Consider the following 22,538-nt stretch of genomic DNA (forward strand, 5'->3'; position numbering starts at 1 on the left):
AACATTCTCTTTGAGATTGTAACGTAGGGTAATTTCAATCCTTTCAGCCACATATTTTCCCATTGTTCCATTTGTATATTATAACCAAAAATTTTAGCCCACTTTATCATACATTATTTCACTTGTTGTTCTTCTGTTTCAAATTTCAATAATCATTTATACATTTTAGCAATCACATGTTCGTCATTTGTACACAATTCTATTTCAAACTCCATCTTACATGTTCAAAACCATAAATTCTTTTGTCTACTTTAAATCTTTCTAATAATTGAAAACAAGAGAACCCTTGACAACTATATCCCTCTGCCACCAGTTCTTCTCTTGATTTTATTTTACGTATCCCTTGACAAAATTCTAGCATCTCAATAAGAATGTTAATTATCATATAGTTTGCAAACCAACCAAATTGCTTTTTTCACTAGGGACACTAGCTTAAATCATAATCAGTGGGATAACAGAAAAGCAGTCTTACAATCTCTGAATAAGTTACTTTACTACAAAATTTCTTATCAGGATATAAGAAAGGTGTTATTCTGGCTACCATGTACTGATTTCTATAAACGTATACTACATCAATTTTCAAAAGAAAATTCCATCAAAACACTTTCATCCATGTAAACATCTGTCAGCATATCAAATATTTATCACAAGAGTCTTCAAAGATAGAGTTTGCCTTCCTCTATGTTAAAAAACAAAGTGCATTTTAAACAGAGAATTGAGTCCAAAGAAGCTACTGACCTTGGAAAGATAAAGTCCAGTTCAATTGGTGATAGCTGGGCATCTCATTATAATGATACAATAGGCTTGATGGAAAAGAGGCCCAAATCATTAAATACATTGAATAAGAAGATGATATGTCTACCAATTTCAGAATAATTAGAAAAATTCTCCAAGACAGCACAAACAGATTAAGATATAGGAATATACAAGTATATATTGAGATCCTCCATATATATTATGTGGATTTTATTATTATTATCTGAGCTAATTGATTTAGTTTTTGTAAATTTTCATGATTCTATAAAAATGATCCTGATTTATTTCATAGATGCAGGAAGAATGTGTGGATTATCTAGATTAGTATTTGATTCTAGGCGGTGATATGAATCTTCTGAATTTAGAAAAGGATAAGAATATCCCCCCTTAAAATATATAGTTATAATCAAAATTGAGAAGTGTTCCAGGAGTTTACAGGAGTTTAAATTGATAGATATCAATTTAACCCTCAAAATTAGGAACTATACATTTCTTACACGCTTCACCCTCAAAATTAGGAACTATACATTTCTTACACTCTTGATTAGATTTTTTTTTTAATTTCCTCTTCATTAATGGAATATAGTTCATTCTATCGTTAGATCTGACCATGCTCCTTTTACATTAAGAAGAGGACTTTTTAAGTTATATTAGGCTATTAACTTTACAATTTTTTGAGATTAATTGTAAATCATCCACTCTATAGAATATATGATATAGTTGTAAGGCTTGTGTGCCAGGTTGTGTTATAGATTTTTTTCTCGCTTCCTCTTAGAAACATAGTGTTCTGCACTGAAATGGCCTAGGATATTTTGCTCCCTACTCACAATATAATTAGCAACTCTAAATTTTGATGTCAGTTATATTAAACAAATTAAGATAAACTTAAGACATATAGAAGATATACATTCCATAGTAGAATAATGGGTGAAAAAATGGTATGGTAGGACTTGGCATTTGTAGCTAGTAATTTCCTGAAATGTAAATGTACTCTTAATAAATTTTAAATTATTGCTAACTGGCAGTCCTTTTTATTGATAGGATCTCCTAGACCTCTAACATTTAGAGAAATAATTATATATTGCTCTCCCATTACCTGCATTTTTAGAGCATCTCTATCTAGTTTCTCTACATAGAGAAACTGTGTGCAGTTAATATTTTCTCTTGCTAATTATGTTAAATCATTTAAGCCACATGTGGTTATATTGCAAGAAACATATACAACAAATAAGTTGAATGATAGGTATCTATCTATCTATCTATCTATCTATCTATCTATCTATCTATCTATCTATCATATTTATATGGCCACCCATCTCATAGAACCTGACTCTGGGTGGCTTACAATAAAAAACTATAAAATAGCAATAGAAAAAGACAACAAGTAAAACAATAATATATGATTAAAAAGGCAAAAGAGCATCAGATCTTACAGACAATGGAGCCATCTCATTAACTCACCATTCCCTTGAGACCCCCAAGCCTGATGACACAACCAAGTCTTGAGGGACTTACAGAAAGTTAACCAGGATGGGGCCAGCCTCACCTCAGGTGGGATGACGTTCCACAGGGTAGATGCCACAGCAGAAAAAAAATCTGTGTTTTCATAAACAGTTTTTTTGTACACAGATTTAATAAATCAAAGGGAGTAGCCATTCTTTTCAAAGCTGGCATAAATTTCAAGGTTCAACAGATTCTATCAGATAGGAAAGGTAGATATATATTTATAGAAAGGAAATTTGACCAAAAAACATTAACTCTAGTATGTTCCTAATCAGGGTCAGATTGGTTATTTATGAAGGATTATGAATAATAAAAAAATAACACAGATAATTTTATAATAGGAGAGGACTTCAGTATTTTGATGCATTAAACCTCAGACTGGAGTATATAAGAGGTTTCAAAATTTAATGCATAGTCATGGATTTACAGATGTATGGACAATTATGAGTCCTGAAACAAGTTTCTATTCAGCTAGATATAAATCCCACTCTAGGATAGACTACATATGCATAAAACTTTTTCAAGTTTTTTTTTTCCACAAGTTAAAATTGCACCAATACTTATATCAGATCACACTCCAGTGATTATTACCTTCAAATTAGAAGACATTATCACATTTACTTATCAATGGCATTTTAATCTTACATTGTTATACAATGCAACAGCAATTAGCTCAAACAATTAGCTCAAACTTTGTGAATTTTTTTTCAAGAAAATAATAAAAATAAAACATCAGTAAGAGTAAGGTGGGATGCTATGAAGGCCGTATTAAGAGGAGAGTGTATAAACCAGATGAGCATGATTTTAAAAAATCACAAAAGGCAAGTAGGCATTATTCAGAAATTAACAATCTACTAGCATAATAAAACTGGATCAACTAGCATATATAAATAGATAGTAAATAAAAGGAGAGAGTTAGATGACCTGGAGACAGATAAAATCTTCTCTCAAATTATTTTTACCAAGCAAAGATATTACAAACATGATAATAAAAATTCTAGAATATTGGCAAATAAATTGAAAAAAGCTAAGGAAAAAATGTATTACTGCAATTAAAAATAGAAATGGCCAAATAGTGATTAAAACCAAAGATACAAGAATTCAATTTTTTTCAACTCAAATAATCCATCACTAACAAAAATTAAATCAATATTTAAATAGATTAACATTCCCAGAATTAGCTCCAGATGACATACAATTTATGGACTCTCCTTTCTCTATTTCAGAAATCTCTGAAGTCTTTTTTAAAAAAAAAATCTGTTCAATTGTGTCTGATTCTTGGAGACCGCCTGGACAAGTCCCTGCAGTTTTATTGCCAAGGTTTTTCAGAAGTGGTTTGCCATTGCCTCCTTCCTAGGGCTGAGAGAAAGCCCAAGGTCACTCAGCTGGCTTTATGCTTAAGGCGGAACTAGAACTCATGGTCTCCCAGTTTCTAGCCTGATGCCTTAACCATTATACCAAAATGGCTTTCCTGAAGTCTTTAAGACTATTCAAAATGGAAAATGTCCAGGCCCTGATGGACTGTCAGGGGCATTTTACAAAGAATTTAAAGAAGTTTTAATGCCTAAATTTCTACTTTTATGCAATACTTTGCACCAGTGGGACCTCCCTCTGGTGAGTCTTGGAAGCAGTCTAAGAATTCTGATACTTAAATCAGTAAAAATTCACAGGAATTGTCATCTTATAGGCCTATCTCACTTCTTAATACAGGTTATAAACTCTACATTAAATTATTAGTTATCTGTTTAAAAGTGATTATAAGTAAAATTATTCACATAGATCAATCTTGTTTTATTCCAAATCAAAATATATCTACCTCATCAGGAAATTATTAAATATTATACAAATTACTGTAGTAAAATTAGTAAAATTAATAAACTTTCATTAGCCATATGTTCTTTAGATATATTTAAAGCCTTTGATTCGCTGGAACTACCATTCTTAAAACTAATATTAATTTAAATTTGGGGCTGGTTTTTGTAAGATGATTGAGCATATTTATTGGCCCACTAAAGCTCAGATAAGACTTAACAGTTATGATTCAGATTTTATTAAATTTTAAGAGGTACTAAGCAGGGCTGCCCTACATCACCTTTATTATTCAACCTAGCTATAGAAGTGCTGGCAATTGCATTTATATCTAACAATCAGATCTATAGGATAACATTGGTTGACAAGACATAACTTTTAAAATTATTTGCAGATGATATGGTTATGATGCTCTCAAATTCTTCCCATTCAGCTAACTATATAAGAAGGAATTAAAAGAATTTGCAGAGGTGTCAGGTCTATCAGTTAATTTTCAAAAATCATATTTTATGTTGTTTCACACACACCCAAAAATTCAAAAGGATATTTCTATAGATTTAGGAAGTCCAACAGTACATAAATCTTTAAAATACTTAGGCATCACTATTACTAAAATATTAATAAATTTGCATTGATAATTATGAAGACTCTTCTAAACAATGGATCCAAATGCTTCAATTACGCATAGAGCATATGCATAGCTTTGATAAAGGATACTTCTCCTTTAACTCCCTTAATAAGATATATAGATCAGGATAATTACTATGGCTTGGCTAAAATGAAATTGTTGAGAAATACAATCTTTACTGTTTAAAAGATTTTTATAGTAATAGGGAAACTCTCAATAAAGATCAGATATAGTAATGAATATATGATTAGTTACCATGGTTCTTTGGGTATCAACTCAAATCTCTTTTGGGCAATAGGAATGCTAGAGCTTCAGCAACACAGAGTTACTTTGAGAATTTAATACTTAACTACTTAGAACAACCAAAATGAACAATCTCAAAAATGTATAGGTTATTACTGCAATTCGAAATAGGAGAGCCACCCCATCGTTTAAAGGGAGCTTGAGGTACTGATCTTGGCAAATCCATACAGGAGACAAATTGGCAAGAATTATGGAAACTAGGTGGATTCACCCCAGCTTCAATGAAATAATTGCAGTAGAAGATTATACATGACTGGCACTTGACTCCAGTCAGATTGGCACATATATATCAAAATTATTCTTCCAAATGTTGGAGAGGTTGTCAAAAAAAAAAGGGGGGGGGGTCATGCTTTCATTTGCGGTTATCATGCAAGAAAGCTATATCCTTTCAGTGTAAATTTTTCGGGCAGATAGGTACCATTACTAAACAAAGAATTGAATGTTTCCCAGAGTTAGGCTTACTGCATTTATTTACAGGACCATTTCAAGCTTAAAAATAAGGAACGTATTATCTATTTAATTTCAGAAGCTAAAATAAAAATTGCCCGACGCTGGAAAACTCTAGATAATGTAACAATTGAGATGTGGATTAACAAGGCCTCTTCAATTGCCACATTAGAAAATATCACAAAGTTAAAATAATGAGACATCAGAGGCAGGAACCACAATTCTATCAGATTTGGAAGGATTTTATTGTTTACCTCAATAGCAATAGGCCATAATAGGGTAATACTTTATGTATATGGTAAATTTGTACATGTGCAGTACCTGTCTACTTTTTAGTATTTTTTTGTGTGTGCTTTCTGGAGCGTATGACACCCATATGTGGTACCAATCAAAGCAAAAATTTGTAGCTCAGGGTTGAACTGTGGAGTCCTTGGTGCTCTGTGTGCCTTGTTGTTTTCTTGCAATCGTTTCATTGCCAGGCTAGGTAGCATCTTCAGTGCAAGGGGGAAGTGGGCCTTGCTCTCAGTTTATATGCTGTCCAGCTTGTGTTGGTGGAAGTGTTGTTCTCTCCTTGATTGGGCTGTTGTTTGCTGTTTGGTTGGTTGACTGTGTTAATAGTTCCTTGATTAGGATATATATGTGCTGTTTTATTAGGGTTAGGGTTGCAGATAGAGTGTCAAGGACAAATGGAAAGTCAGGTCAGAAGAGATGCCCATTGCCACAAGCAAAGAAGGTGCCACCAAGCCTGGGAAAACCCCAGACCTTGAGTATTTCCCAGACTTCTAATAGCCAAAGGAAAATTTTTTTGTCCTTCTGAATTAAAATGGGAGGCCTCCTTTTTCAGGGGTCAAAAAGTTTTTTTTTCTATACCTTTTTTTCTCTATGTTAATTTAGTTATTGTAACGGTTGCCTATTCCAATGAAAGGAGTCTCAGAACCATAAACATCGGAACGGGAACATGACAGTTATTTGATAATTTTTGTTAATCATAGTACAATAATTAATAAATAAACAAATAAATAAATAAATATTGTTAATTAGCTGTTGAAGCCAATGCCTGATTTATTGTAGCTAGGAATATTAGTTGGAGTTGTTTGCCCATACAGGCATGTAGTTAGAAATGGAGGGGGGGGGGTTTACTAAAAAAATCCCTTGATACTGTTGGTGAGGTTAAATGCTCATTCACATCAGGAATGTGTATGCCTAGTCCAAATTATTATTATTATTTATTAGATTTATATGTGTCAAATAATATTAGAATATTCTATAATTAATAGCCTCAAAATGTAATGTAAAATTGGTTTACTAGGCAAAATAACTGTCAGCCTGGGGACAGTATATCCCCAAAAAAGGATAAACATACATTTTTTCTGTGGCTATGGCAAATAACGTTTTCTCTTGCAACAATAATTGATTTTTATTTTAGCTAGTTGTTATATTGGCCTTTAGAGTACTGATAAACTCATCTCTAAATGGCCTATCTAGGATTGTAGAGGCTTCCCTTGTTTTCTGAAAAGTCCTAAGCAATGAAACAGTCTGGGGGATGCCTAGAAGTAAAGTAGTGTAACACTCACAATCAGGCGAACCAAATGTGTTGTCTGGCACTGAAGTGCACAAAAGAACACTTTCTTTGAAGCCATTATTGTATCTTTATAGTTATCTAGCAGGGATTCCATCCTAGGAGCTATGCTAAAAAATGCAGTCTAAATCTTCCCTTACTGTTTTGTGCCTGTTTGTCCATATGGAAGCCATTTGTTTTATTTATTTATCCATCCATCCATCCATCCATCCATCCATCCACAACAACAACCCTGTGATGTGAGTTGGGCTGAGAGAGAGTGACTGGCCCAAGGTCACCTAGCCAGCTTTCGTGCCTAGGGCGGGACTAGAACTCTCAGTCTCCTGGTTTCTAGCCCAGCACCTTAACCACTAGACCAAACTGGCTTTTAAATATAAGTTTTATGAGTTTGCACTGAATATTCAATAGAGACTACTTTCGGGTTCATGAAAAAGAAAGAAAAGAAAATGGTAGGATTTCATAGAAATGATACGTGCATCATATGAGGAGGCAAGCTCCACCTTTTGTGTACTTGTGTGCAACATTCCAGTGCATGTACAAAAGGAGCAGAATTTATGTTGCAACACACATTTTATGATTTGTACCCACCCCCAAATTTACTCAGATTTATAACTTAAGAGAAAACTGGTATAAAATATTTTATAGATGGTATACAACTCTGTCAGTAATTGCTAAGATAGACAAATCATATAGTAATAAATGCTGGAAATGCCATGAGATAGAAGGAACATGCTGGTGGACATGTAAAATAACTCTAAAGTACCAGAAAGAAATACACAGCTCTATTCAGAAAATTTTAGAAATCAGATTTGAAATAAAACCACAATTCTTCTTACTAATAATTATTAATGCATAATTCCAAAGCATTTGAACAAAAAAAATCACAATTACTTATTAAAAAATACATTCACGGCCATGAAGATAAATTTAGCACATCGTTGGAAAATAGATACATTACTGAAGATATCAGGCTGGGAACTTAAACTTAGAGAATAATGGCAAAATTAACAGCATATATTCACATCAGACGTCTAACCAAATTTAAGCAAGGGTGGCTTCCAACATACTACATATTATGCAGGAAGTATTTTAGAGTATGGTTTTTAAGGAGAAAAAGATCTGACTAAAATGAAATCAGAAATACACAAACATTTTAAATGTTTATAAATATTGTAATTCAGTCAAAGTACAACAAAGTTAGAGGCTGGAAATTTATCTATGATGTTTTTAATAGTTTTTCTTCTAATAGTTTTTTATTATTTTTAAATACCAAGCAGTGGATATTTTAGCTCAGAGATTCAAATCTTTTCTCATATTGTTAAAGTAACTTAATTACTTTGTTTTTTATGGTTAATTTCTCATTAATGAATTACTGCGTACTAATTGTACAGTCTCGGTAATTCCTTTGTCTACTTATTGGTTTTATATTTCTACACCAATTATTTTTTCCTTTTTTCTTTTCTCATTTCACTTGTTCATTTGTTCTTTTTTTTCTTTTTAAAAATGATCAATAAATAAATATTTTTTAAAAAATGATTTGCTCCCCGCTTACATTCCCTGCAGTTGCCTATGCCTCTAGCCACTATGCATCCAGGGCCTATTTGCTTGCTTTGAGCCCACAAAATTTAAACAATGTGTTATATCCAAGTATGTGTACAAGTGTATAAAAAATAGGAATACTTTTGCCAGCAGTTTAGTCATGGGTGATTAGACAGGTATGTGGATGCATACCTGCATGCATTTATAAAATAAATGCTTCTCTGACTTACGTTTCATTTCTGGTTCTGGCTTGTCTCATGTTTTACAGCGCTGATAGCCATTGGAAGATACAGTATGACGATAGAGACGGTTGATGTGGGGTGGTGCAAAGAAATCACAGATCAGGGAGCCACCCAGATTGCTCAGACTAGTAAATCACTCAGGTACTTGGGATTGATGAGATGTGATAAGGTAAGAAACTTTGTATAAAAAGTCAATGTGACATCTCCCAGCAGTTTTACAAGCCCGATTCATTTATGTAATTATCAAGCAAAACAGTAAATGCGAATTGTGTATGTGATCTTTTGGTCCTGATCTGGTTGTTTAATACTGAAGTTATGATGCTAACATAGTTTTAAATAGTTTAAACTTTCTGAATTTCCTAATTTCTGACTGTATGAGACAAGGCATTCATTAATATAATCATCTGCCTAGACTTAAAACTAAATCTAAAAATAGCCCCTGCCCCCCCAAAAGAACAAAAAGTATAACTTTTAAAAAGAAATAATTTTGCCTCACATTTCTTGTTCATAAATCATCATTTTGAGAACATATGATTCAAAAAGCTTAATATATCTACTTAAGATAAAACTACAATTTAATCTTTATTTATTATTAAATTTTCCATACATTATGGACAATTTCTTGCTTATTCAGAAACACCTTTAAATATATCTCCTTACTATACTTTTTTTTAATTTTAAGAACATTATACAATTATACAAATGAAACAATTATAGAGATGAAACTTTTAGAAAATGTCTAAGCTGAAGAAACAACTATTTTATTAGTATGTTTTGTTGACAGAGCATACTAGCTTATACCTGAATGTTTTGTAAGAGGCAAGAGATGAAAAGTATGGTAGTCCTGGTTTAGCAACCACAATTAGGACCAACAACTTGGTCGTTAAATGGTCGCTGTACGAGGCAGTCGCTAAATGAAGACTGTATCTGAGAGTCTTATTTGATGAATAGTGCTAAAAATATCTGCTTAATCGTTAAAAAGATATTTTGATCCCTTAGATTTAAGTTTGGTCTTCAATTTACCTGATCAGTTTTACATATATTTCTTTTGTGGGTTTAATTAAACTTTCTTGTGCAATAAAGGAAGCTTTAAAAAAAAAAAAAGCCCTTGTTTGCCCTGTCTTGAACTACTAAAAATCTCAGTGACCTTCATGTTGTAAACAGGTTTTAGTATGCCATCAGTTAAACCATGTATAATCTATATACAGTATTGTCTGTATTCCTTTAATTGCTTGCTTATGTTTTCCCGACTTCTTACAAAAAGAAATGCATGCTGTGAAGGGAGACAACTAAACTAGCAAGAATAAGAATCTGTGAGAATGTTACAGAGCAAGTAGGGAAAACTGTTCTTGATTAATGGAGAAATATATATTGGATATCTTGATGAGAATGCTATAAAGTGTGGCATAAGAGACACCATTGGGGGTCATTTAACTTGCTTGTTAAACCTTTGTGCAAAGGAAAGCTGAAAATAGCCATAAAAAGAACAAAATTTCAGAAGCTGTATCCTGAATTTAAAATGTTTTAGTTGCAATGTTGGCAGCTCTAAGAGCTCCGTTCCTCTTTCATAGTCAGAAAATAGAGAACTTCTCTTCCTTAACTTTTTATACTTCATGCAGAATTCATTTATTTTTCCAACTAATGCTTTTAGAACATCATTAAAGTAATATTTGGCAAATAGGGAAGGTTATTAAATGCCACTGTGACAAAAAGATCTTCATCCATGCACATGGATGAGAAGTATGCTTGGGTTCAATTTTTCCCCTCTTAACCTTTTCCAAAATACTGAATAATGTTGCTATACCAGATAGGCATTTCACTTTACATGATATTCACAGACGTGCAAGAAAAACTCATCAACACAAAGACTATAAGGAATATATAGCAAAAGATTTCAATACTCTCCACCAAAATATTCTTTTATGACATACTCTCCTTGGAATTTCTTTCATGTATACTTGATATAAATTTAGAATTACAAAGTCCTAGCCAAACAAGTTCAGAGAAACTGCAGGGCTGGCTAAAGGCAGCCTCTGATTGATTGATTGATTGATTGATTGATTGATTATATAGCTGGCTGTTGGCTTCCGATTCCACTATTGGCTATGCTATTGATCCACACTATGAAAATAATCAGATTAATTTGTTTTTCAGCAAGTTTCCATTATTGTGGTTCTTTTGATTTCCATATGTAGAATTGAAGCAACTACTTTAAGGAATAAAATGGCTTAATAATAATATTAAGTAAAATAGTGTTTTATTGTCCAATCAAGTCAATGAGGGGAATAGTTCCAACGTAAATCATTGCTTGAGAACAGTAGCATCTTAGGCAGCTTTTCCCAATTTGCCTAATTCCTACAGATTTGTTGGATCAAAACTCTTTCAGAATTTCTAATCAGTATGAGTCTAGAATTTTTTTTAATAAGAATTTTATTAAGTTTGGAAAAAAAGATAAAAACTACAAAAAAGAAAAAAGCTACACAAAGAAAAAAAGAGAAACTAAAAAAGTATGAAACCAAGAAAAAAGAATTTTGAAAAATTACATAAGCAGATACACTGACATATTCTGCAATATTACTAAAGAGGTAAATAATTATTAGAAAATAGTAAAAGTGAAGTAATGATTATGAAGTAATCAAGGTTTGTAGGGTAGGTAGCATAAAATGTTTCTTCATATTACCTCAGATAAAAATGGTCTTCACAGTGCTTTTTGACCTAAGAATTGAAGTCAAATTCAATTCATTTTGATTGTTTTAAGAAAAGGCATTTCCTCAAGTATGCAGCATTTATTCCCCCCACACACATATGAGTGGCTATAATTTGCAGAAATCAAATAGCTTCATAACTGATCCTCTGAATTTTTGAAATTGTTTATGTAAAAGGATATCTGATACTCCAAACTCACAGAATCCTATTAGAAGGCAATTTATTTCAGTGCTTTCATTCACTTTAATCCCCTCCAACATGTTTTATTTTAAATTTAGATCTGCAACATTAGCTTTTTAAAAGATAGAATAAAAAAATTTTAAGGAACTTGAGAAGCTGCCTAAAGATGGTTGCTGAATTGCTCAGGAATGTTTTATACAGATTATTTTATATATCAGATTTAAGTAATTAATCCCCATATTATATATAATTTTCAGTAAGTATCTTTTCATTTATAATTTATGTAGGAAACAAGAGGTTGGTTAGATGACTTGTATTTTATTCTCTTTTCATTCTGTTATAAGAAAGAACATTTCTTATAATTCCTCGGAAAATTCTTGGGTGACTGTTATCCCACGAAGTTCCCTAGAAGTTATCTGAAGCTTGCAGTTATAACTAGAAGTGAATTTACAAGTTCTGCTTCATAAAAGAGACATGAGGGCAGGACATCTTCAGGGAAGATGCCCCCGGTGCTTATTACCGGTGGCATGTTCCAGCTCTCTGTGGTCATACCCAGGCGCTGGACAGCAGATCCTTGAGGGCCCCAGTCTCCGGCTGCTGCTTCTTAACGCCAGGTCAGTGAACAACAAAGCCCCCCTCATATGTGACTTGATCGCAGAGGAGGGGGCAGACATGGTGTGTATCACTGACACCTGGCTGGGTTCAGAGGGGGGAGTAGCCCTTTCTGAAATGTGCCCGGCTGGGTTCCAGGTGTGGCACCAACCGAGACACCGGGGCAGGGGAGGAGGGGTGGCAATTGTCATCAGAGAATCTGTAGTGGCTTTCAGGGGCACTGCTCCGCAAGTGGCCAGTTGCGAGACCCTGTTTTTCAAGCTGGGTTCCCGAGAACAGTTGGGGGTATTTCTATTGTACCAGCCTCCCTGCTGCGTAGCAACCTCCCTGCCTGAGCTGCTGGAGGCTGTCTCGGATTGGCGGTGGAGTTTCCCAGACTTATGGTTCTGGGGGACTTCAACCTGCCATCCCTGGGACGTGCCTTGGAGGCAGCTCAGGAGTTCATGGCTACCATGGCAGCCATGGGCCTGTCCCAGATCATTCGGGACCCAACTCGAGACAGCGATCTCACCCCAGACTTGGTTTTCTTGTCTCAGCAGTGGCAATGTGATCTAAGGGGAGAGTTAGATCTATCACCATTGTCATGGTCAGGCCACACCCTGGTAACCCTGAGATTCTATTGTGCCACTCCACTCCACAGGGAGGCAGGACCCATTCGATTGGTCCGCCCTGGCAACTGATGGACCCGGTAGGGTTTCAGAGGGACCTGGGGGTTATTTCTGAGGATCTGTTGCACGGTCCAGCAGAGGTCCTGGCCGCGGCCTGGAATAGGGCCACGGCTGGGGTCTTGGACAGGATTGCGCCTATGTGACCTCTCTTGCCTTGTTCGACCTGTCACTTCCCATGGTTTACAGAGGAGTTGAGGGTTTTGCAGAGTGTTAAGAGATGTCTGGAGCACCACTGAAGAAGGACGAAGACTGAATCTGACCAAACACAAGTTAGAGCTGCTATTAAGGCCTACCTTGTGGTGGTAAGAGAGGCGAAACGTATTTCTCCGCTCTTATTGCATCCTCAGAATATCGCCCGACAGCCCTGTTTAAGATCGCTCGATCTCTTTTGGGTCAGGTAAACTCAGTGACCCACTTACAGGGCCATTCAGAAGAGTTTTCGAAGCATCTGCAGGACAAGATCGCTCAGATCCATTCTAAGTTGGACCCTAAGTGTGAAGTGGAGTCAGGGGAGATGCCAAGGGAGCTTACTTACCCTGTTATCTGGGAACGGTTTGATCCTGTTGGGCCTGAGGAAGTGGATAGGATCCTCCGGACTGTTAATGCAACCACATGCCACCTTGACCCATGCCCTTCCTGGCTGGTAAAATCAGCCCAGGAGGTAACTTGTGGTTGGGTACAGGCGATGGTTAATGCATCCTTGAGGGACGGGGTGTTTCCGGCTGCCTTTAAGGAGGCGCTGGTGCACCTCCTCCTCAAGAAGCCATCCCTGGACCCTACTGTACTGGGCAATTTTTGCCCTGTTTCCACCTTCCCTTTTTGGGAAAGGTGGTTGAGAAAGTTGTTGTGTTGCAGCTTCAGAGGATTCTGGAGGAAATGGATTATCTGGACCCCTTTGAGTCAGGTTTCAGGCCGGGATATGGGACGGAGACCGCATTGGTTGCACTTATGGATGATTTCTGGCAGGAGCGGGATGGAGGGAGTGCTTCCATCCTGGCTGTCTTGGACCTCAGCGGCTTTCAATACCATCGACCATGGTATTCTTTTGGGGCGGCTCAGAGGGTTGGGGGTGGGCAGTGTAGTTTTGGGCTGGTTCACCTCCTTCCTACAGGGCCACTCCCAATCAGTGGTGATAGGAGGAGAGATCCGACCTTCAACTCCTCCATTGTGGGGTGCCGCAGGGTTCAGTTCTCTCTCCTCTCCTTCAACATCTACATGAAACTGCTGGGCGAGATCATCCGTCACCATGGGATGAGGTATCATCAATATGCTGATGATACCCATTTATATATCTCTTTCCCGGGTGAAGTAAGTGATGCAGTCTCCACCCTCTCCAAGTGCCTGGGGGCTGTTGGGGTCTGGATGGGGAACAACAGGCTTCAACTGAATCCTGGTAAGACGGAGTGGCTGTGGATTGATGGCCCCTTGGTTTCCAGGAAGTTGTCATCTTTGGTTCTGGATGGGGTAGCACTGCCCCATTCGGAACCAGTGCGGAACCTGGGGGTCCTCCTGGACTTGCAACTTCTGCTCAAAGAGCAGGTGAAAGTCGCGGCCAGGAGGGCCTTTGCACATCTTCGGGTGGTGTGCCAGCTCCGCCAATTCCTGGATCGAGATGCACTCCAAACAGTCACTCATGCCCTTGTCATCTCCCACATGGACTATTGCAGTGCGCTCTACATGGGGCTACCCTTGAAGAGTATCTGGAAGCTTCAGCTGGTCCAGAATGCGGCTGTGCAGACAGTTATTGGTGCTATAAAATCAGCACATGTGACACCACTATTACGCAGCTGCATTGGGTACCAGTTTGCTTCCGGGTCCAATTCAAGGTGTTGGTTATGACCTTTAAAGCCCTACATGGTATGGGACCAGGCTACCTGAGGGACTGTCTCATCCCCATAACATTGACTTGCCCCACCCGGTTGGGCAGAGAGGGCATGCTATGGACCCCATCAGCAAAGGAATTTCATCTAGCGGGGTACAGGAGGTGTCCTAACAGTGAGACACATGCTGAGACGAGTAGTACTCTAAAGTTTATTACTGCTACATAAACAGCATCCTAACAAACTGAATAAGCGTGGGAAAAACCCAGACATATAAACCCCAAAGGCTAAGGCGGGCCTGATCTGTGTCTCTTTGAATGGTTGCTTAATTCCTCAGTACTACGCATGCGCTTTACAGCCTGGATGGGAGCCCCCTGCTCGCCATCCTTACTCATGACAGGAGGCAGGCCTTCTCGGCAGTGGCGCCCACCCGTTGGAGTATCTTTCCCCTGGAGTTGAGACGGGTTTCCTCACTCCCAGCCTTCCGGAAGAAATTGAAGACCTGGTTCTGCCACCTTGCTTGGGATGGGGAGGGTAACAGCTCCACCTGGGGGTGATTGGCGCCATAACACCCCCTAGTGATTGTGATTCCATCTCCTCTTGGATTTTATATTTATTATCTTATTTATGTTTTTAGATTGTAACTAAGGTTTATATGTTTTTATTATTACTCTTATTGTAAACCGCCCAGAGTCCCCTGTTGAGGGAGATGGGCGGTGATATAAACTTAAATAATAAATAAATAAATAAATGAAGTGAGGAAAGCTGCACAATGTTAATGAATTCAAATTGCGAAGTGAAATATGCACTTTTTCACAGATCTGTGTAAGTATATGGTATTTCAGAGAGCATAGAAAAGATATTTTCCAGATAGAATGTCTGCATACCTCAGTATTATCCAAATTGATTCTGTTAAGGCAGCTTCAAACTTTACAACTACTACTTGAGACTCCAGTGTCAACATTTTCTTCATTACTCAGTGATTCTGAATTCTTAACAATAGTGTATACAAGCAAAGTATAATTCACAAAGAAGAGAAACTTTTCAGTGCATACTTAGCTGAGTTTAATGCAGTATTAAAAGTCTCATACAATACAAAATGTAAATGGTTTACCAAGTATGATGTAAGAGTGCAAAGAGTGCAAATAATGACTATTACATTTATGTATTTAATTTGATTCGAGTGGGACAGCTAGTTACATATCCAGATTGTATTACCAATGTTCTAATAGTAACTATTGCCAATTTACTAGTTTAATACTAGCATCAGTTTAATATTTCACCGTTACTTAATTTTGAAACATGGGAGCTATACTAGGTACTCCCTTCAAACAATAGGGTACAATATGGATCAGGTGACTGAGCTAGCTATCTGGGAAGGAGTTAAGCTGTTGAGAGAAAGAACCCCCTCATTTATTATTTACAGAACTTAGTGGTACAGTCTCAGGCATCCTTTCTGAACCTTTTGTCCCTGGAGGAACCCTTGAAATATTTTTCAGGCCTTGGGGAACCCTGCACATTCAGGCTCAAATATAGGCCAGAGGTTACAAAATTATATTCAATTCATGTGTAGGCCTGTATATATGCATTAACAGTGTTCTTAAACTAAAAATAAAGAATGAAACTTAGCTCTTAAATGTAAAGTTGCCCAAATTTGAAATAATTTTTTAAATAATTCGTGATCTTTCAGGGTAGTGACCTTTAGTGGAACCCTAGGGTTCCACAGAACCCTGGTTGAAATCCTGGTCTAAGGCAAGAGCATGGGAGTGATCTACATCACAAGAATAATATAAGAAATGGACCTGAGTAATACACTTTGCCAAAAGTAATGCATCAGTATTCAGGTAGATGCTAGCCTTGCAAGATGCCTTCACTTAGTCCACTTTTGTTGATTTTAATCCATAATTTAAACTGAAACACATTGTTTGCCTTAACACTCAGAAAATCCAGGATGCAGATGTTTTGCTGTGAGTGTTTTATTCAACTAGCTCTAAGCCCTCAGCACTGAGGTAATCACTGAAACTCTGTGCAACATCTCAGCTGAATAGATCAAGTGCCTAGCACTTCACACAGAATGATTCCACAAACCTTTTATTATGTTGTAGCTACAGGCAGGAATTATAATTAGGCCACCTGAGAATGTTATTCATTCAACTATTAGGTTAAAAAATATACTTTAAAAAAATGAGAAAATAATACTCAGGATATAGAACACACAAACCTGTTTAAACCATTGAAAAGAAAGGAGATGGACATGTGAAAGGTTTCTAGACAGTGGAAATCTGAATATTGGATGTAGTACACATTTGATATTTTAAGTATGTAAAGAGTTCACCAGTATTATTTATTTATTTGTCAAATTTATATAGCCACCCATCTCCATACATGACTATGGGTGTCTCAGGAACAATTAAAAAACAGTATAAAAAAGCAAACCAATCTAACTAATAAAAGCAATAAAAACAATATAATACCAAATAAAATTATAAAACAAAATTGATAGATTAGTGATTACAATCAGGTTCCAAAACAGAAATATGGTTTGGTTTTGTCTGTGAATTGAAGAATTTCCATAATTACCACCAGTGCTTTCATCTTACGTATATGGCCAATCTTGGGTCAAGCTGATAAAGTAGTTCATTTTGATCTTTGTGCTATCCATTGCTATCTGTTGCCACTAGATCCATGAATTTCAAGTGTCTATATCAATTCCGAGAAAATAAGCTGACTATTCACCAATATCCATCAGGTTGAAGAATGGGATAGAGCCACATCTTAAAGTTCAGTTATAAACCATACATGTGGCATACTAATTGATACATTTGCTCTCCAATGTTTGATATAGTAGATTTGAACAGACAAATATGATATCCAGAATTTCCAATATTAAATTCTCCCAGTGTTTTATTTACTGTGTTATAGCTGCTCATCACAACTAGTTTTTGGCTTGGTTTGGGTTTGTTTTTTACCATGAAAGAACATCCAAGTAAGACAATCCACATTCATTTTCTGCACTGACTACCACAATTGCTTCATCTTGGCAGTGGGAGTTGGAGTTGGAAATACATACATATGTGTTACATTATTCCCTGGAAGGGGGGCAGTCAATGTTATGTAAAGCACAGAGAAGGTTAAATGCATAAGATTAAAAAAGAATATTTTATTTTATTTATTTTATTTTATTTCTATAGCCACCCATCTCAACAAGTGACTCTGGGTGGCTTACAATCATAAAAATCATAAAACAGTTGAAATAACTAAAACAATTAAAAGTACAAAATAAATATATATGGTCACCAAGTAAGCAATGCATGGATGTTAATACAGCCAAGAAACAGGGCCATTAACACACTCAGGGCCCCAGGACCAGGCACATAACCAGGTCTTCATTGCCTTACAAAAGGCCAACAGTGTTGGGGACATCCTGATCTCGGAAGGAAGAATATTCCGGAGGTCAGATGCTACAGCAGAGAAGGAACACCTTCTAGTCCCCACCAACCGACATTCCTTGGCTGACAGGACCTATAGCATACCCAACCTACCAGACTGAATTGGATGGGTAGAAACAACTGGGAGAAGATGGTTCCTTAGGTAACCTTGTCCCAAGCCATGAAGGGATTTAAAGGTGACAACCATCACCTTGAATTGCACCCAGAAGCACACTGGCAACCAATGCAGCTCACGTAGTAGTGGTGTTACATGTGTCAAATATCTGACACCATTTACTACCCATGCAGCTGCATTCTGTACCAGTTGAAGCTTTTGAATGCTCTTCAAGGGCAGCCCCATGTAGAGCGCACTGCAGTAATGCAGATGGGAGGTCACGAGGGCATGAGTGTGAGCAAAGCCTCTCAGTCCAGGAATGGGCACAACTGGCGCACAACCTGAAGGTGTACAAAGGCCCTCCTAGCCACATCTCCCACCTGCTCTTCAAGCAGGAGCTGTGAGTCTACAAGGACCTCAGATTGCACACTGGGTTGGTCTGGGGCAGTGCAACCTCATCCAGGACCAACAATGTAAAAACCTTGTCACTGGAAGGTCCATATACCCAAAGCCATTCAGTCTTGCTTGGGTGGAGTTGAAGCCTATTGCTCCCCATCCAGGCCCTTAGAGCCTTCAGGCACTGGGACAGGACATCCACAGCATCACTCAGATGGCCTGGGGTGGAGATATAAAGCTGGGTATCATCAGCATATTGATGATACCTCACCCCAAACTGTCAGATCACCTCCCCCAGCAGCCTCATGTAGATGTTAATTAGGAGAGGGGAGAGCCCAGAGGCACCCCACAAAGTAGGGGACACAGACCTCTTCCCCCCATCAACACCAACTGGAACCGGCGACCCCAGAGGAAGGAGAACCAGCACAACACTGTGCTGCCCATCCCCAACTCCCAAAGCTGATCCAGAAGGATACCTTGATCAATGGTATCCAAGGCCACTGAGAAGTCAAGAAGAGCGAGGATGGTCACATTCCCCCATCCCGCTCCCACCAGAGGTCATCTAAGAGTGCGATCAATGCTGTCTCAGTCCCGTAACCTGGCCTGAACCCTGACTGAAAAGGGTCCAGGTAATCTGCTTCATCCGGGGTCCTCTGCAGCTGCCACGTGACCACTCCCTCCACAACCTTCCCTAAAAAGGGGAGGTTGGAGACTGGACGAAAACCATCCAGACTGGTTGGGTCGAGCGATGGTCGCTTGCAGAGAGGGCGCACCGCCTTAAGAGATGACAGAACCACCCCTTCCCTCAAGAAATTATTAACCACCACCCAGACCCAATCATGTGCCTCCTTAACCAGCCAGGAGGGACATGGATCTAATACAGAGGTAGCCGAACTAGTGGCTGCAAGGGCCCTGTCCACTTCCTCAGGTCCAACAGGATCAAACTCCTCCCAGATAACCATGCCAGACTTCACCCCCGTATCCTCCACTGGCCCTGCCTTAAAGCTGGAGTCCAACATAGAGTGAATGCAAGTGACTTCATCTACTAGATGCGCAGCATATTCCTCACAGCAACCCTGTAGGTGAAACCCAGTATTACTCCCTCCAAGGAGGGACTGGGTCACCCGAAATAGGGCTGCCGGGCAACAGTCTGCGGACGCAATAAAAGCGAAGAAATAACCACGTTTCGCCACCCTTACTGCCATGAGGTAGGCTCTAATAGCGGCTCTAGCTTGTGTTCAATTGTCTTCACTCCACATCTTCCACCAGTGGTGCTCTAGGCATCTCTTAGCCCTCTTAAGCTTTGTCAGCTCTTCCGTGTACCACAGGGAGCTGTTGGAGCCATCGGCACGGAGAGGCTGCTCAGGCGCAATCTAATCCGAAGCCTTGGCCGCTCTCTTGTTCCATGCAGCCACCAAGGCTTTGGTCGGACCATGCAGCAGACTTCCTGGAACAAGCTCCCTCTGAAACCCACCTGGGTCCATCAGTTTCCTGGGGCAGGCCGATCCAATAGGCCCAGCCTCCCTGTGGAGATGGGTGGCACCAGAGAATTGGAGTCTTACGAGGAAGTGATCTGGCCATGACGGGAGAAACCAATACCTCCCCCAATTTCAGAACACTCTGCCACTGCTCCGACAGAAAAACCAGGTCAAGCAAATGACCACTATTATGCATGGGGCCCTGGATGACTTGGGACAGGCCCATGGCTGCCATGGTGGCCATGAACTCCCAAGTTACCTCAGTCCCCATGCTCATAGATGGCAAGTTGAAGTCCCCTAAGCCCATAAGCCTGGGGAACTCCACTGCCAACCTGGCCATGGAGTCAAGAAGCTCAGGCAGGGAGGTTGCAATGCAGCAGAGAGGCTGGTACAATAGCAACAGTCCCAACTGATCCCCAGTGCCCAACCTAATAAACAGGGTGTCACACCTGGCAATCTGAGGAGCAGTGCCCCCAGATGCCTCCCAAGTGTCTTGGATGACCACCGCCATCCTCCCGCCCCTACCCTGGGGTCTTGGGTGGTGCCACACCCAGAAATCAGCCAGGCACATCTCAGAAAGTGGGACTCCCCCTTCCTGTCCCAGCCAGGTCTCCATAATACACACCAGGTCAGCTTTCTCATCCATGATCAGATCATAGATGAGGGTGGCCTTATTACACACTGACCTGGCATTCAGTAGCAGCAGCCAGCAACCCAGGGCCTTGAAAGACTGCCATACGGGGCCTGGGAGTGAGTCCAATGGGCTGAAATGTGCCACAGGGACAATATACGTAAATGCCTTGCCCCTCGTCTTCTGCCATTTCTCCCTCTACCCATCACTACTGAGATGTTATAGCCTGCCCTCATCCCTTCAGAGCCCTCCCCCCTCCCCTGAGCCCTCCTATGCCCAGGCCCACACCCCCCACCTCACACATAACCTGCAGTCCACCAATAAGGGCTCCTTAATGCCCAATGCACTAATGCAATATTCAGCACTCAGCACCTCCAGCTAATCAAAGGCCACTTCTCCTCATCCCTCCATCCACCAACCATACCATGCCATAAGCCAGTCTCCTTTCACCAGACCGCTTAGGCCCTAATTACACAATACCAGTGATTCAAAACAGCCTTCCCCAGCTCTCACCCATGGGCAGGGAGACAGAATCACAGGGAACAACCTAGGTTCCAGCTTTACTAACCATTCCAATTACAGTCCTTTCAATCAAGTCCTCTTGGGTCATGATGACTATTGATTGAGAATAGTTCATGGGGTTAGCTATTAACAGCGCCTTCCAGCTCTCAGCCAAGGGGGAGGCAAAATGGCTACCCACCCACATGGGGGAAGGAACTGCAGCTACAGGGCCCTGGCAGTTGCAACCAGCCTAGTCCAGCCCTGCCTCTGCCACAGCAAAATCCCTCACCTCCACATGGCTGTGGTAATAAAAGGCAGCCCTCATCTGCACTCCAGCAGCATCGTCCTCGTCTCCTCGCTCCTTGGCATAGTCCCTTCCACAGACCAGTAGGGACTTCCTCCGTCGTCAGCACTGGCTTCCTTCCCACCGCCACACCAATTGATGCAAAATGCATGGAGCACTTCCCATGCGAGGCTGCCAATCCACGTTCCTGGCGGTCCCACAATCCAGCTGCCGCCACTGGCTCCAATCCCCCAAGGCCAGTTCTCCAAGCCGCGATCCAGACGGCTTGGAGATACAATACGGCTAAATCTAGTTTACCGAAACCATTCACTATATTTATACTTTTCTATCCTTGCAAACCATCCTTGATTCTATCACTTCCCTGCACCACTTCATATATTGCCTTTTATTCTTTAAAATTTTCACCTGTTTTTGTTGATCTCACCAACTCCACGTAACTATGACTTTTTCACACACTTTCTACGTACCCTATTCCCACTGCATTCAGCTTTTATGTTTCTCCTGACGTACAAAGTACCCAGAACAATGTTCTTGTATATAACATTTTTTGCTCTTTTGACAAACATTCCTTGCAACTGACCAATTACCATTCTACCAACATTTTTATTTCCATTACAAGCACTCTGCATTCTCTCTGCCTCTTTTAATTTTAATCATTCCTTACTGTTTTGACCACATTCTTTGCAACTTGAGTGGAGTTTTTTTCTTTCAAACTCAGAACAAACCATTGCATTCCAGAAGTTCTGCTGAACCATTTTGTGATTGTTCTAAAGAAACAAAACCTGCAATAAAATCTAGAGGGATCCTGGATAATTGTATAGAGCAAGTAGGGCAGGGTTGATGCCTGTTACCTTTTTCCTTCCTTCAGCAATTCCTGCATGGCATATCCCACT

General features: G+C 39.2%; 1 protein-coding gene across 2 annotated transcripts in view; it reads left to right on the forward strand.

Annotated features, from left to right (window-relative positions):
* FBXL17 (F-box and leucine rich repeat protein 17) overlaps positions 1-22,538 on the forward strand; it is a 203,700-nt gene that overhangs the window by 176,497 nt on the left and 4,665 nt on the right. The window contains exon 8 of one of the 2 annotated variants that reach the window (XM_063295364.1): positions 8,833-8,975. The exons of the other annotated variant lie outside the window; for it this stretch is intronic. Within the exon in view, the coding sequence (XP_063151434.1) occupies positions 8,833-8,975 (143 nt within the window). The remainder of the gene's footprint in view (positions 1-8,832; positions 8,976-22,538) is intronic. 2 annotated transcript variants of the gene reach the window in all.

The sequence above is a fragment of the Candoia aspera genome, chromosome 2 (assembly GCF_035149785.1).
Source record: "Candoia aspera isolate rCanAsp1 chromosome 2, rCanAsp1.hap2, whole genome shotgun sequence".
Classification (NCBI taxonomy): domain Eukaryota; kingdom Metazoa; phylum Chordata; class Lepidosauria; order Squamata; family Boidae; genus Candoia; species Candoia aspera.